The following is a 13,486-nucleotide window of genomic DNA, read 5'->3' as shown; positions in this document are numbered from 1 at the left end:
CATTCAATTGCCAATAACTCACTTTGAACAAACATTAGTTAGTTTTTTATGTAAGGACTGTATTCAATTTTTTATTATCTTTAATTTCAGTAATAATAACTTTTTTGAAAAAGCTTATAGTTTTTGATTTATACGTGAAAAACCGATTTAAAACATGCATTTTTTACGAAAAAATAAAATCTTTGGTCTTTAAAAACTCAAAAAGTGTTGATTTATTTTAATAACTTTATATAACAAATTTTGCTTATAATTTGTCCCTTTATCGACTTATGGTATTATTTTTAATATAATAATTTTCACCCCCGAGAAGGGGTGGCATCCACCCCCAGGTAAAAGCGCAAGTTGGCATCAGGTCACCTTTGTTCCTTGAGGTATCCTCCAATTACTCACCAATTTTCATGAAAATCGATGAAGGTTCAACGAAATCGGAGGTGAAAACCTTCAGTGACTGCACTATCATACATTGCTAATAAACAATCACATGAATTTTAATAACAAAAAAAAACCACCATTATGTGTTTGTGAATAATTCATTTCATCCAATTTTAAAAGGTTTCATCATATTATAGAAAAGTTTTGCTTCCCAAATAGATACATCTTAATTGATTTTCTTTAACAATTATATATTCTGTGAAGTTCTTGATTTATGTTACCGGGTTAATAATTCTTGTCTCTAACTTGAGACGCTCTAGTTAATTTCACCCTAAAAAGACATAAATACTCATAAAAAACTAAAGAGTTATAATTACCGAAATATCCGATATAGTTCTACTTTCTACGTAAAATATCTACCCCTATCAAACACTAGGCCAGTCTTTTCGAGTGTAATTTTCCTTGTCACGACGGATTTGCTTGAAAATTTGGATTTAGGTTTCTTTTACCCTCTACTTCACTTTTGGACTCAAGCCCAGGGTTGCTTTTACTTAGGGGATGTAAGCCACTCCTTCTCAGGGGTGAAAAAAAAATATGTTCCGAAATGAACAAATTTTTGGCTAATTCTAAGAAGCTTGTGTCTAAGTTTTTTACTAATAGGTCTGGATCCCGCGTATGAAAAAAAAGTTGATTAATAGCAAGCTGAAAATTTGTTAATAGCTTAAGGGTGTCTAGTCGAATAAACTTTGATATATGGGAGCACTGTAACAGGGGCAGTTTTAATTGTGGAACAGGTTAAAAATTTGGAACGGTCAGACCACGAAAACGGCACATTTATTTTGTCCGACAGAACAGACTTAAACTCTCCGAACAGAAATTAAACTCTCATGAAAAAATCAGACTGCTATTTATGACCTGTCATAATTCCTGTCATTTGACATATTCTACATGTTCCACTCTGGTGATAAATAGCAGTCTGATTTTTGCATGAGAGTTTAATCTCTGTTCGGAGAGTTTAAGTCTTTTCTGTCGGACAAAATACATGTGCCGTTTTCGTGGTCTGACCGTTCCAAATTTTTAACCTGTTCCACAATTAAAACTTCCCCTGTTCCAGTGTTCCGATATATCAAAGTTTGTCCGACTAGACACCCTTAAGCTATTAACAAATTTTCAGCTTGCTATTAATCAACTTTTTTTTCATACGCGGGATCCAGACCTATAAGTCAATACGTCAAAAAGGTCATTTTTCAACAACAAAAAACACGTCTTTAGATAGTTTTTCGCAAATAACTTAAACAGTATTTATTTCATCGAAACAAATATTCTTAAGAAAAATGTAGCTTATAAACGAAAAAATGGTGTATTTATATCTGTAGATGCAGAAGTGTCGCTAGCTCGTGAAAAGTAGGTTCTTATTCATTAAATTATGAATTTAATACTTCAACGTGGAATAACCAAAAAATTAGGCATTTTTCGAGGTTATTTTCACTCAAAAAAAATTTAGTTCGTAATATTGATTAACAGTGATTACTGAATAGTATTTCGTTGTCACCACAATTTAATTTGTTGTTTCAACGAATTTTTTGACATTGACGAATGTATTTGGTTATTGTCACAATGATTGAATAATAATTGTGAGAATAACTAGAGTACATTAATCAATAACACTCAATTTATTCAGCCAATAACTTAGTTTCGTATATTTAATAAACACTGTTAATTCTGGCAGCAACTCACGTCTTGATTTCGTAGATGACAAGCAACTACCTTGGTTTATCGTGACAACGTACAGATTTCATTAAAACAATGTAAAAATGTTGTTAATATAGAGTAATATATGATTATTGAATATATTTAAATTGATTGTTGTGACAACGAATGCATTAATCAATCTACTACTGCATTTAATACCCACAATCAATGCGTGCATTGTGACAATAATCCTAGTTGTTGAGACAATAAATGTTTTGCTTGACCATTTGAAAGTTAACGGCTTTTCCTTATCGTGATACCCCTAGCTTCTCTGTGTTACCGAAGTGCCGAATAATAATTGCATTTCGTTTTCAAGTGTAGTCCGTAGTAGAAGGAAGTATTTGTGTGTCTATTACCGTGAAATTTCGGTCGAATTCTTTTTAAATGTATTAATTTTTTTCGAATCCTGAGAAAACTAATTATTATTTTTGAAAATTTAAATGCAAAATTAAATATTACAGTATTATCGAGGGTCTGAAGTCCCTGAGAATGATTATTTTAATATATATCGTAAAATATTTTGAAAATTTAAACGCAGAATAAAATATTACAGTATTATCGTGGGTCTGAAGTCCCTGAGAACTTCTATAATAATTATTTTAATAAGTCACAGGGGTGAAAAAGAGAAAATTTAGTATGATTTTTAATTTCAAATAGGCATACCATTCAACAGAAACTTTTTGTTTATTCTAAGGGACTTTCTGCCCTCGGTAATAATGTAATATTTTATTCTGCGTTTAAATTTTTCAAAAATACTTATTGATTTTTTCAGAATTCCAAAATAAATTTAATTTTATTTTGGAATTTAAAAAAGAATTCGATATAAATTTTACACCTGCGCTCTCAAAAAGGATTATACATTATTGGAATCACTATTTCAAACGCTTTTAAATAAGCTGTCACATCACGTACTTCCCCATTAAAAAAAATCAAAGTTACCTGTCACCTGAAGAGGGATCGTGTAAAGTTCGAAACATTGATGTTATAATATACTTTGATTATTTTAAAAATCGACCTGTTCGAGCGTTTTGCTTATGTGCTAAAAATGAATAAGTTAATAAGGGGGTGGGGGGGAGTGTGACACTTATTCCAGTACACTGTATAAGTGAAATCATATGAAAAATCACACAGTGTGAAGTCCTTTAGGTTAAGGACAAAGAAGGGGGATTTCAAAAATTATTATTAATCAATTAATATAATACATTGTGCTATTGCATTCAGTAATTATTAATATAAAATACGTTCATAGTAGGAATGAACGAAACTGATTGTAAGAATGAGTAGAATTGCTTGTGAGAAAAACCGTATTTATTGTGGAAATGAACGGAATTAATTGTAACAATAAACGGAAATAATTGTAGAAATAAACGAAATACGTTAGGAGAAATAACACTGTTATTGACACAACGAATATTCTTCGCCGGTCAATTAATGACGTTGATGTTTCAATAAATAGTGTTCGTTGACTCAGTGAACAGAGTTCGTAATATCAATAAATAGTGTTCGTTGACTCAGTGAACAGAGTTAGTAATACCAATAAAGTGATATTATGGTATACATAATGAATGTTCATCCATTCAATAAACGTAATACATTGGCTCAACGAACGAAAATAATGAATTGATGACCATCGTTTTGTTGTCACAATAAAACCAAGAATTGGACAAATTTTAAGTATTGCGTTTGTTGTCTGAATTAACGTTTTTATTGATATTACGTACCTTTTTCGTTGAGTGTTTGATTTTTGAAGTTATACTTCTTTACGCGCGATATGAGGGTGAATTTTTATATGTTAAAACCTACGATCCCGGCGCATGCGCATTATAACTTTGTTCTGATTGGATGTTCAAATGACATGTCAAAAATTATCCAATATGGCAGCTGTAGCGCAGCTGTGGTTTGGACGGTTGACGGCTTGGTTATGTATGGTTGTTGCGTTTTAAAATTTGTGGGAAGAGAAACAACAAAGGTTAGTTAATAGTTATACTGCCTTTTTAAATAGTTTTCATATTATATTTTTGAAGTTATACTTCAAAATGTTTTAATTTATGTATGTATCAGTCCAGAAAAGGTGTGGAAAAATATATTAGTGTTTTTAAATATATTTTTCTACAAACGTGTTAAAAATGCAATTTTTAGGACTCCATAGGAGCGTTAAAAATGCTACTTTAAGGCACTAGTACTTTAAAATTTTACTCGTCCTTCGGACTCGTGATTTTATCATTCGGTTTGTTTTCGTAATTTTACCAAATAAAGAAATTTTCGCGAAAACAAAAAAATTTATCGATAACATTTAGAGGGCTCGTGGTATTACCTTTGATTATTTTTTACACCTGTCAAATTCTGACGTTTTTGCTTTTTCAGCCAATCACCACGCGTCGTTCTAGCCAATCATTGAGTGTAATACTGATAAAACAGCCTCTTCCTTGATAAAACAGTCTCTTCCCTGATAAAACTTAAGGTACCCTAAATTTCACATAATACGTACATACCTGTAACTATAATCTATAACCTACTTAAGACATTGATCCTAGTTGTCTTAAAAATATTTCACAGATGCCCGTATTTACTAATAATACATATTGGTTCACAAAATAATCTTTTCAAATACCACTCGTCCTCTAAATTTTGCTTGATAAATTTTTTCGTTTTCATACTGAAACTTCTTTATTTAGGGTAAAATCACTCAAACAAACCGAAATGGATAAAATCACTCGTCCTTCGGACTCGTGATTTTATCATTCGGTTTGTTTTCGTAATTTTACCAAATAAAGAAGTTTTCGTGAAAACAAAAAAAATTATTAAAGGTAATAACCACGATAAATTTTAGCGATAAATTTTTTTGTTTTCACGAAAACTTCTTTATTTGGTAAAATTACGAAAACAAACCGAATGATAAAATCACGAGTCCGAAGGACGAGTGATTTTATCCATTTCGGTTTTTTTTGAGTGATTTTAACCTAAATAAAGAAGTTTAAGTATGAAAACGAAAAAATTTATCAAGCAAAATTTAGAGGACAAGTGGTATTTGAAAAGATTATTTTGTGAACCAATATGTATTATTAGTAAATACTAAGTTATAATGTATGTATTATGTACGTATTATGTGAAATTTATGGTACCTTAAGTTTAATCAGGAAGAGACTGTTTTATCAAGGAAGAGGCTGTTTTATCAGTATTACACTCAATGATTGGCTAGAACGACGCGTGGTGATTGGCTGAAAAATCAAAAACGTCAGAATTTGACAGATGAAAAAATAATCGATAAAATTTAGAGGACTCGTGGTATTACCTTTGAAAAAACTCCATAGAACAAAAGTTACTTAGAATTAGTCAGTTTAACCTCTTCAGTACTTATTTTGAACGTATGTTTTCCAAAATGAAGTAGAGGGTAACTAAAAATAGAGGAACCTAAATCCAAAATTTGCAAATAAATTCGTCGTGACTAAGAAAATTACACTCCAAAACGGTCATGTATACTGGCCTATTATACATTACTACCCCGAAAAGATCTCCCCGACTGCGGTATCATGCGCATCTCCCCCAAGTAGCTATCGAAACGAGACGTGTCTAGTCTCTCAACGAGTCATTCTATATTTGTTATTAATCGCGGTAGGTAATAGACGAAAATGTCTAATAGAGAAAGTGAAACTAATTCTGCGAGTGAACTAAATGGTAATGCATGGGAGAATGTCATCGAGATCGAGGAAGATACGAAAAAAAGCGCCAGCGAGGTAGTCGACATAAGCCGGAAGGCTTTTTTTGCGGGGAAGTCGCGGAGTTTGGAATTCAGAAAGGATCAGTTGAAGAAGTTGTTGGTGTTTCTGGAGGAGGAGAGGGATGGTTTGAATAAGGCGCTTTATTTGGTATGTACGGTATTTTTATATAATATAAGTATACAGGGTGTAAAAAAGGGTAGTTCGTAAATGAAATCACGTATTCTGGGATCCAAAATAATTCGATTGTACCTAACTTACAGTTGAGTCCGCGAGTCTTTACCCGTGCGTCATCATTTAAAGCATACGAAATAAGTCGGAAAGTTACTAAACGCAACGGCACGTGGATATTATTCCGATCACGGGTTATAGTATAAAATTTGACGTTATCAAATAAATAGAATGTCAAATTTAAGTTTTGCTTTAAAATTTTGGTGCATAATTGTAGCTACATTTGAAGTAGCTTAATAAATTATTTTATTATCATTGATTAATAAATAAATAAACAATTTATAAAAAAATTCGATAACATATTTTCTTTTTGTTATTTTATTCACTTTGGCGGAATCTTAAACACAAGCATTCAACTATGTCAACAATGAGGTTAGATTTGTACGTTGTCAAAATTTATCGTAAAATAACATAAACTTATTACAAAATTGCTATCTTCAATATAAAATTAGTTGTGAAAACAACTGTTTGTATACTATAAAAACTTCAAAATGCAAAAATTCGACAAAATAACAGCAAAAAATTCAACAAGCTGACAGCCACAAAAGTAAACAAACCAAAACGTCAGAAATTGTACTTAAAATATGTGAAGACATCCCCAGTCGCCTTTCTTCGTACCTATCTCTTTTCAATGCACTGAGTCTAAATCGTTCATAAAACTAACATGTGTCTTTACTTAATAACAGGCGGCAGCTGGTTTGTCATTAATTTCATGCGTGGAAGAGAATGATGCTAAATAAAAAGTATGTGTTTTATCTCGCCAGGTATTAATGACGCACGGGTAAAGACTCAGGGACTCAACTGTACTTTAGCACAAATGTGCACATCAAAAAAAGTTACAAAATGAAAATCGTTTTTCTTTTCAATATATCGAAAATTGTTGAGAAATTTTATATTGAAAATGAACATGTGAACTCTCTTATGGCAGGAGCATCTTAAAAAAAATAAAAAAATAATAGTGGACTTTGTGCGCCCCATACAAATAAATTTTATGGGGGCTTTGTTCCCTTAACTCACCCTCCCCGCCCAGATGTTTGTGTACGTTCCAATTAAATTGTTATTGTGGTACCACTAGTTAAACACAATGTTTTTTAAAAAAAATTGCCTCTTAGTATTTTTCGATAAGCCAGTTTTTATCGATGTTACTGTCATAAAAAAGCCACACGTCAATTTTTAATATAAAACCTAATAATAGTTTTCGATATATGTATTGAAAAAAAATGACTTTCATCTTGTAACTTCAAAAAGATGTAACTTTTTTATATGTATGTTTTTACTAAATAAATTATTTTTGGTCCCAGAATATGTAATCTAATTTATGACCTTGTAATATTGGTTTGTCTTTCAATATTTTTTTCTTTTATATAGTTAAATAATTTGACTGTCAAGTATACATTATATTTAAAAACCCTAAAAGTTTTTATGTTGGAAAAAACATACAAATAGCATAAAAACACACAGGGCGTCAGAGAAAACGAGCCACCCACAAAATGGGTAATTTTTGATGTCTCGAATTTCCTAAACCTCTTGTCCAATTTAAGTGATTTTTTTAGTAGTTTATAGCCTTATTCTTTAAAAGTATTGCTGTAATAATACTGTTGCTAGACAGGTAAATTGCCTTTGTATACCCACAAGTTTCCCACACCGTGTGGAATATTCTAGCATTTATAAAATACTGAAATTAAAACCCAACCATATCCTCAGGTTTTTTTAACATTCTGTTTTTTATTTATTCGCGTCTGTTGGATAATAAAAAAAGGTAGATACTTTAACAACTATCCATGTTCCTCATCAATACAGCGTGTCCGTAAGTAACTTAGTAAGTGCAACAAACTTTAAGGGGTAATTCTTATTTCATTCTTTCAAGGAACCTGCTATCCTCAGTTTGATGTAAACTCAAACTGTTTTTCTCCTATCGATCTCTTTCTCTCTCTCTCTCTCTCTCTCTCTCTCTCTCTCTCTCTCTCTTCTTTCTAACCTTCGCTCTATTTTTTAACCTTCAAATTTTCATTACGTGCAACAATAACTTTATCCGTCTATAGTTCTTACAGTCGTGAATATTCAGTTTATATTTAAAAAATTTTACCCCCACACTATCTCTCCATGCATTGAACATTCTTCTTTCTCATATCACTAACTTATCATTTGCCACAAAACATCAACCCCTTTCTATCTACTGCTAATCTACCTAACAATTTTGTATCCAAATTATTATCTAATGTACTTAATTAAGACAATGTTATTTTTTTTCTAAATTAAACAAAAAAAACTATTTTAGACTAAGTTTCCGTTTCCTGTTTTTAGAACATAAACAATCGTTTATCAAAGTAAGCAATCTTAATTACTATGAAATTTACGCTACATTAAATAAAAATATAATAAATAAAATACCAATGTTAGAAACACTAAAGTATATTTAGAGTTGTAAAGATGGTTGATGATAGTCTAAGATACAATATACATAAGGTCGATTTGCACCGATCTGTTCAATGGATAAAAATGATTGGATTATGTAATTTAGCATGTTAACAATTACAAAAAATAAGGGTTGCCTGATCTAAACTTGTTCTAACTTTAATTAATTAATAATTAAAAAATGACATTTTTTTATAAATTAAAAAAAATGATCGACCCGGGCAAATATTATTTCAGATTTTTTATGTAATTCTAAACAAAAAAGGTGTTTTGTAATTTTTCTCTTAAGTTGATCGTTTTCTAGTTATAAACAACTTAAAACTGGAAAAAGAACGAAAGGTGACGATTTTCCAGGCTCAAAAACATAAGCGTAAAATATTATTTTTGAAATTACGAAGTACCTAAATTCAAGTCCAAACCTTATTCTATCAGTTCTTGATAAATCTTTTGGACTTATTTCATTTTGAAACATTGTTTTTTAGTTGTTGATGCCCGACCCCCACAAGAAACCTTCCTCATTAACAATTATTAAAAAAATATGTTTTAGAATAAAACATGGCTAAAATTATTATCAACACCTGATAGAAAACAGTTTGAACTTGAATTTATGGACTTGATGTAGGGATGGGAAAAACCTACCGGTTATAACCGAAAACCGGTTTTTTACTCTGCAACAATCGGTTTTTCCGGTTGTTTTTTTGTCCCGGTTATAAACGGTTTTTTCTTTTTATATTATTAACCGGTGAAAAACCGGATAAGTTACTATCTCTGGAAAAAATAATGAATTCAGAGAAAAAATGGGAAATTTTTCACTCCCAGTGCGCGATGATTAAATTTTAAGCTGACCGAAACCGAAACCGATTTGGCAACACTGATGACTGATTTCTATTTTCGATCCCGGTTAGGTACGATCCCAATGCTGTTTATATGTCGATTGATTATCTTGGTATCCATACATTCTTTTGATAGTATCTATATTTATATCGATTTGAATGAAGTATCACAAACTAAAGTGCAATGTAAATGTAGCATTATAACCTAATGGGTATTGGCAATTGATTAAAAAAAACCGAAAACCGGTTTTTGGAATCACCGGTGTTTTGGACGGTTATAACCGCCAGGTTAAACCGTAAGTAAAAAAATAACCGGTATATCCGAAAACCGGTATTTTGTCAAAAACCGCTATACCTAATTTGAAGATTACAAAAATGGTATTTGTTACCTACTTATGTTTTTAGCCTTGAAAATTGTCATCTTTCGTTCTTTTTTCAGTTTTAAATTGTTTATAACTCAAAAACGATCAATTTTAGAGAAAAAATATAAAAAAACTTTTTTGTTTAGAAAGATCCAAAAAATGTGAAATAACATCTGCCCTGGTCGAAAATTTTATTTTAAAATTCATAAAAAAATGTAATTTTTAATTATTAACTAATTATAGTTAGGACAAGATTAGATCGGGCAACCCATTTTTTTTGTAATGGTTAACATGCTAAATTACATATCCAATAATTTTTATCCATTAAACAGATCGGTGCAAATCGACCTTATATCGGACCCTCTACTATGATGAGATTAAGAAACTATTAACAAAACAGTAATATTGCTTATGCTTAGAGCATCATTGTATGCTTCAAAAATAACTACTCTTAATAAAAGAGGAAAGACGAATAAAAATATTTGGCAAAAAAATATTAAAAATACTAGTAGTGCGGAAGATAACAAATGAACGTAGTATCAGGTTATAGTTGAATTATGAAAAAAAGGAATAAGTGAAAACTAAACATAGTCAGATTAATGGGCACCGATTGTGAAAGAAGAAAAACATCTTAAGAGGTAGGTATACGACTGCCAAACTGACTGGATCCAAATAACTAAGATAATAAAGGCACAAGATAATAAAGACACAAGAGAGCATGAAAGAGAACAAGTAAAATACAAAAGAAAGGTGGGTATACTAGTTGTGCCTAAGAAGGTGGAAAACAGGAAACAACAACAAAGAACTGAAAACCGCTACAGCCTACACTATACACAAGCATATATTCCTGTTTGGTTCCATTGCTATGTAAGGTTCTTTAAATATTTCTATTTATGTTTATTTAATTTCACAAGTAAAGTTATGTGTTAGTTAGATAAAAACGCAACAGCTGCAGTGAGTATGTACTATGGCGACACAAACACGTATCTCCCTTGGAGAAGTGTATTAGGCAAGGAGACATTATTCACTGCTCTATTACATACAGAGGGCTACGATAAAAAGTAATTGGGATTGGGAAGATATTGGAGTCAACATGGGGAGTTTCTGAATAACTTGAGGTTTGCAGACGACATAGTCCTTATTGCAGACCTAGTAGATCATACCTGCCAACTTCTTCAAGACCTTCAGAGATCTTGCACACAAGTTGGTCTTAAATGTTTTTCCAAAACATAATACATGACCAATTTGTACTGACCAAAAACATTTTAACTAATGGCAGGAAAATTGAACAAGGGTATGAATTCTATCTGGGACTCGAGATTAAATTAGGAAGAGACAATCAAACAAATGAGTTAAACTGGGTAATAGGATTAATATGGCAGCTTACAGAAAATTGGGCATATTTTTAGATCAGATATTCCCATGTGCTTGAAAAGAAACAAGGTCTTTGATCAATGCGTACTCCCAGTTCTAACGAATGGAACAGGAACCAATGACCATAAAAATAATTAATAAGATAAAAATAGCAACATAGAGCTCAATCTTGGATAATTATATCCCTCAGAAACAATGTTTTAAATCAAATAGAAGAAAAGCTCGTGTTACGGATGCAGTTACAATAATAAAAACACTGAAATGGAACTGAACGGGACATATTGCAAGAGTTAGAGATGAAACATGGACGACGAACATTTTGGAATGGAGACTTTGTCACGATACTTATCGTAATCAAGGACGTCCCCAACAAGGTACTTAAGATCGGGTGGAATGGAATTATTTACGAGAGTCCCATATTCAGCAGTGGACTCAAAACGGCTAATGAGGATAATAAGTTACAATAAAACATTGATCTTTTAGAATACCTACATCAATTGATTTCAAATAGTCTGCAAGTTTTTTTGTTCACTATTTTGCCCAATTGACCGAAAAAGAAGCTATTTTAAAATTCGTTTATATATCAATTTGTCGTATTCAATTATAATATATGCGTTTTACTGTTAAGTTTGAATGAAACACCTCACATATTAATTAGTTATTTTTTAAAACATCCACAGTGTGCAAGGCCAGTGTGGCCTAAACGTAATCGGTTACCTGCACTCTTAGGCCTGGATCCCGCGTACCAAAAAATTGGTGATTAATAGCAATCTTAAAATTTGTTAATAGCTTAACGGTGTCTAGTCGAACAAACTTTGATGTACAAGGACAATGGAACAAGGGAACTTTTAACTGTGGACCAGGTTAAAAATTTGGAACGTCAGATTACGAAAACGTCCCATGTATTTTGTCGGACAGAACATCCAATTGATTTGTCACCCTTTCATTAAACTCTCATGCAATAAAATTACTAATCATGTAATAAAATTACTAATTTTAATTACTAAACGAACAGCGAATAATTTGGCTTTACATATGTTGCATTGGCGGGAAAGTTGAAGTAGATGTTTTCAAATTAGTCCATTCTTTCACGGTTTTTGCTCTAAATTTTAAAGAACAGCTTGGATTGACATGAAATTTGGCATACGTATAGCTTACATCCCAAAGAAAAAAAGTGATATGGTGCTGATGTGTGCTTTTTCCCTGGGGGTGACTTTCACCCCCTGTTGTGGGTGAAAAATATATGTCCAAAATAAGTCCGGAAATGGGTAAACTGACTAATTTTAAGTAACTTTTGTTCTATAGAGCTTTTTCGCCAAGTCAACACTTTTCGAGTTATTTGAGAGTGAATATGTTCATTTTTCCACAAAATAACCACATTTTTAGACGCTTTTTCGCAAATAACTCAAAAAGTAAGTATTTTGTCGAAAAAAACGTTCTTAACAAAAATATAGCTTATAAAAAAGTAAAAAAAAATTGTGTACGCGTTAGGTCTCTGGATCTCGTAGAACCGGAGTTATAGCCAATGAAAAATAGATTCATATTCACCAAATTTCAAATAGAACATTTCGACGTGCAATATCCAAAAAATTAAGCACTTTTTGGGGAAAACCCATTATAACTTTTTTATAGTGTTTAAAAAAAGCTTTATTTTTGTTTTTACAAAAAGTTTCTAGCATTAAAGTTAAGCAAGTTACACTCAAAATAAAGTTGGTCGCTTTTGTTGTTTCAAAAAAAAATCGGGAAGACCACCCTCTAATTAGCAACTTAAATGAAATTAATCGTTACCGCTCCACAAATTATTTTACTTATGTTGTGTTTATATGATCTGTAAGTTTCATCGATTCGAAGTGCTTATTTTTGAAAAAATTTGGTTTCAAAATAAAATTTTTAAAAATTTAAATTTTGAAAAATATGCTTTTTTTCAAAATAACTTAAAAATTGTTAGAGATACCAAAAATCTCAAAAAACAAAAAAAAGTCAGATTTTCTTTTCTAAATATCACGTAGTTTTTGGGTTTTCTGTTAGACAAAAATTGATTAAGATTTGGTGTTTCTAAATTTGCATACATTCGTGATCAGTGACTCGTTCAACACTTTTTAACTACAGCCCTTTCAATAATAAGGACTTCGAACCGATGAAACTTACAGATCGAATAAACAGTATATACACGAGTCAAGAAACTTGTGAAGTCGTAACGATTAAGTTCATTTAAGATATAAATTAGGGGGTGATTTTCTCGATTTTTTTACCAAAACCAAAATGGACTAACTGTATTTTGAGCGTAACTTGTTTAATTTTGATGCTAGAAATTTTTTTTATAAAACAAAAATAAAGCTTTTTTTAAACACTTTAAATAAGTTGTAATGAGTTTTCCCCGAAACGTACTTCATTTTTGGTTATTTCAATTTAAAGTATTCCATTGGGAATT

General features: G+C 31.2%; 2 protein-coding genes across 2 annotated transcripts in view; both read left to right on the top strand.

Moving 5' to 3' along the window:
- Positions 1 to 13,486, top strand: part of LOC114329602 (synaptotagmin-15-like) — a 465,421-nt gene that overhangs the window by 172,103 nt on the left and 279,832 nt on the right. The gene's annotated exons all lie outside the window — the stretch shown is intronic.
- LOC114329600 (aldehyde dehydrogenase, dimeric NADP-preferring-like) overlaps positions 5,715 to 13,486 on the top strand; it is a 67,162-nt gene continuing 59,390 nt past the window's right edge. The window contains exon 1 of the mRNA XM_028278766.2: positions 5,715 to 5,990. Within this exon, the coding sequence (XP_028134567.2) occupies positions 5,754 to 5,990 (237 nt within the window). The 5' untranslated portion in view covers positions 5,715 to 5,753. The remainder of the gene's footprint in view (positions 5,991 to 13,486) is intronic.

This window comes from Diabrotica virgifera, chromosome 7 (assembly GCF_917563875.1).
Source record: "Diabrotica virgifera virgifera chromosome 7, PGI_DIABVI_V3a".
Classification (NCBI taxonomy): domain Eukaryota; kingdom Metazoa; phylum Arthropoda; class Insecta; order Coleoptera; family Chrysomelidae; genus Diabrotica; species Diabrotica virgifera.
This window is presented reverse-complemented; position numbering and strand designations above follow the sequence as displayed.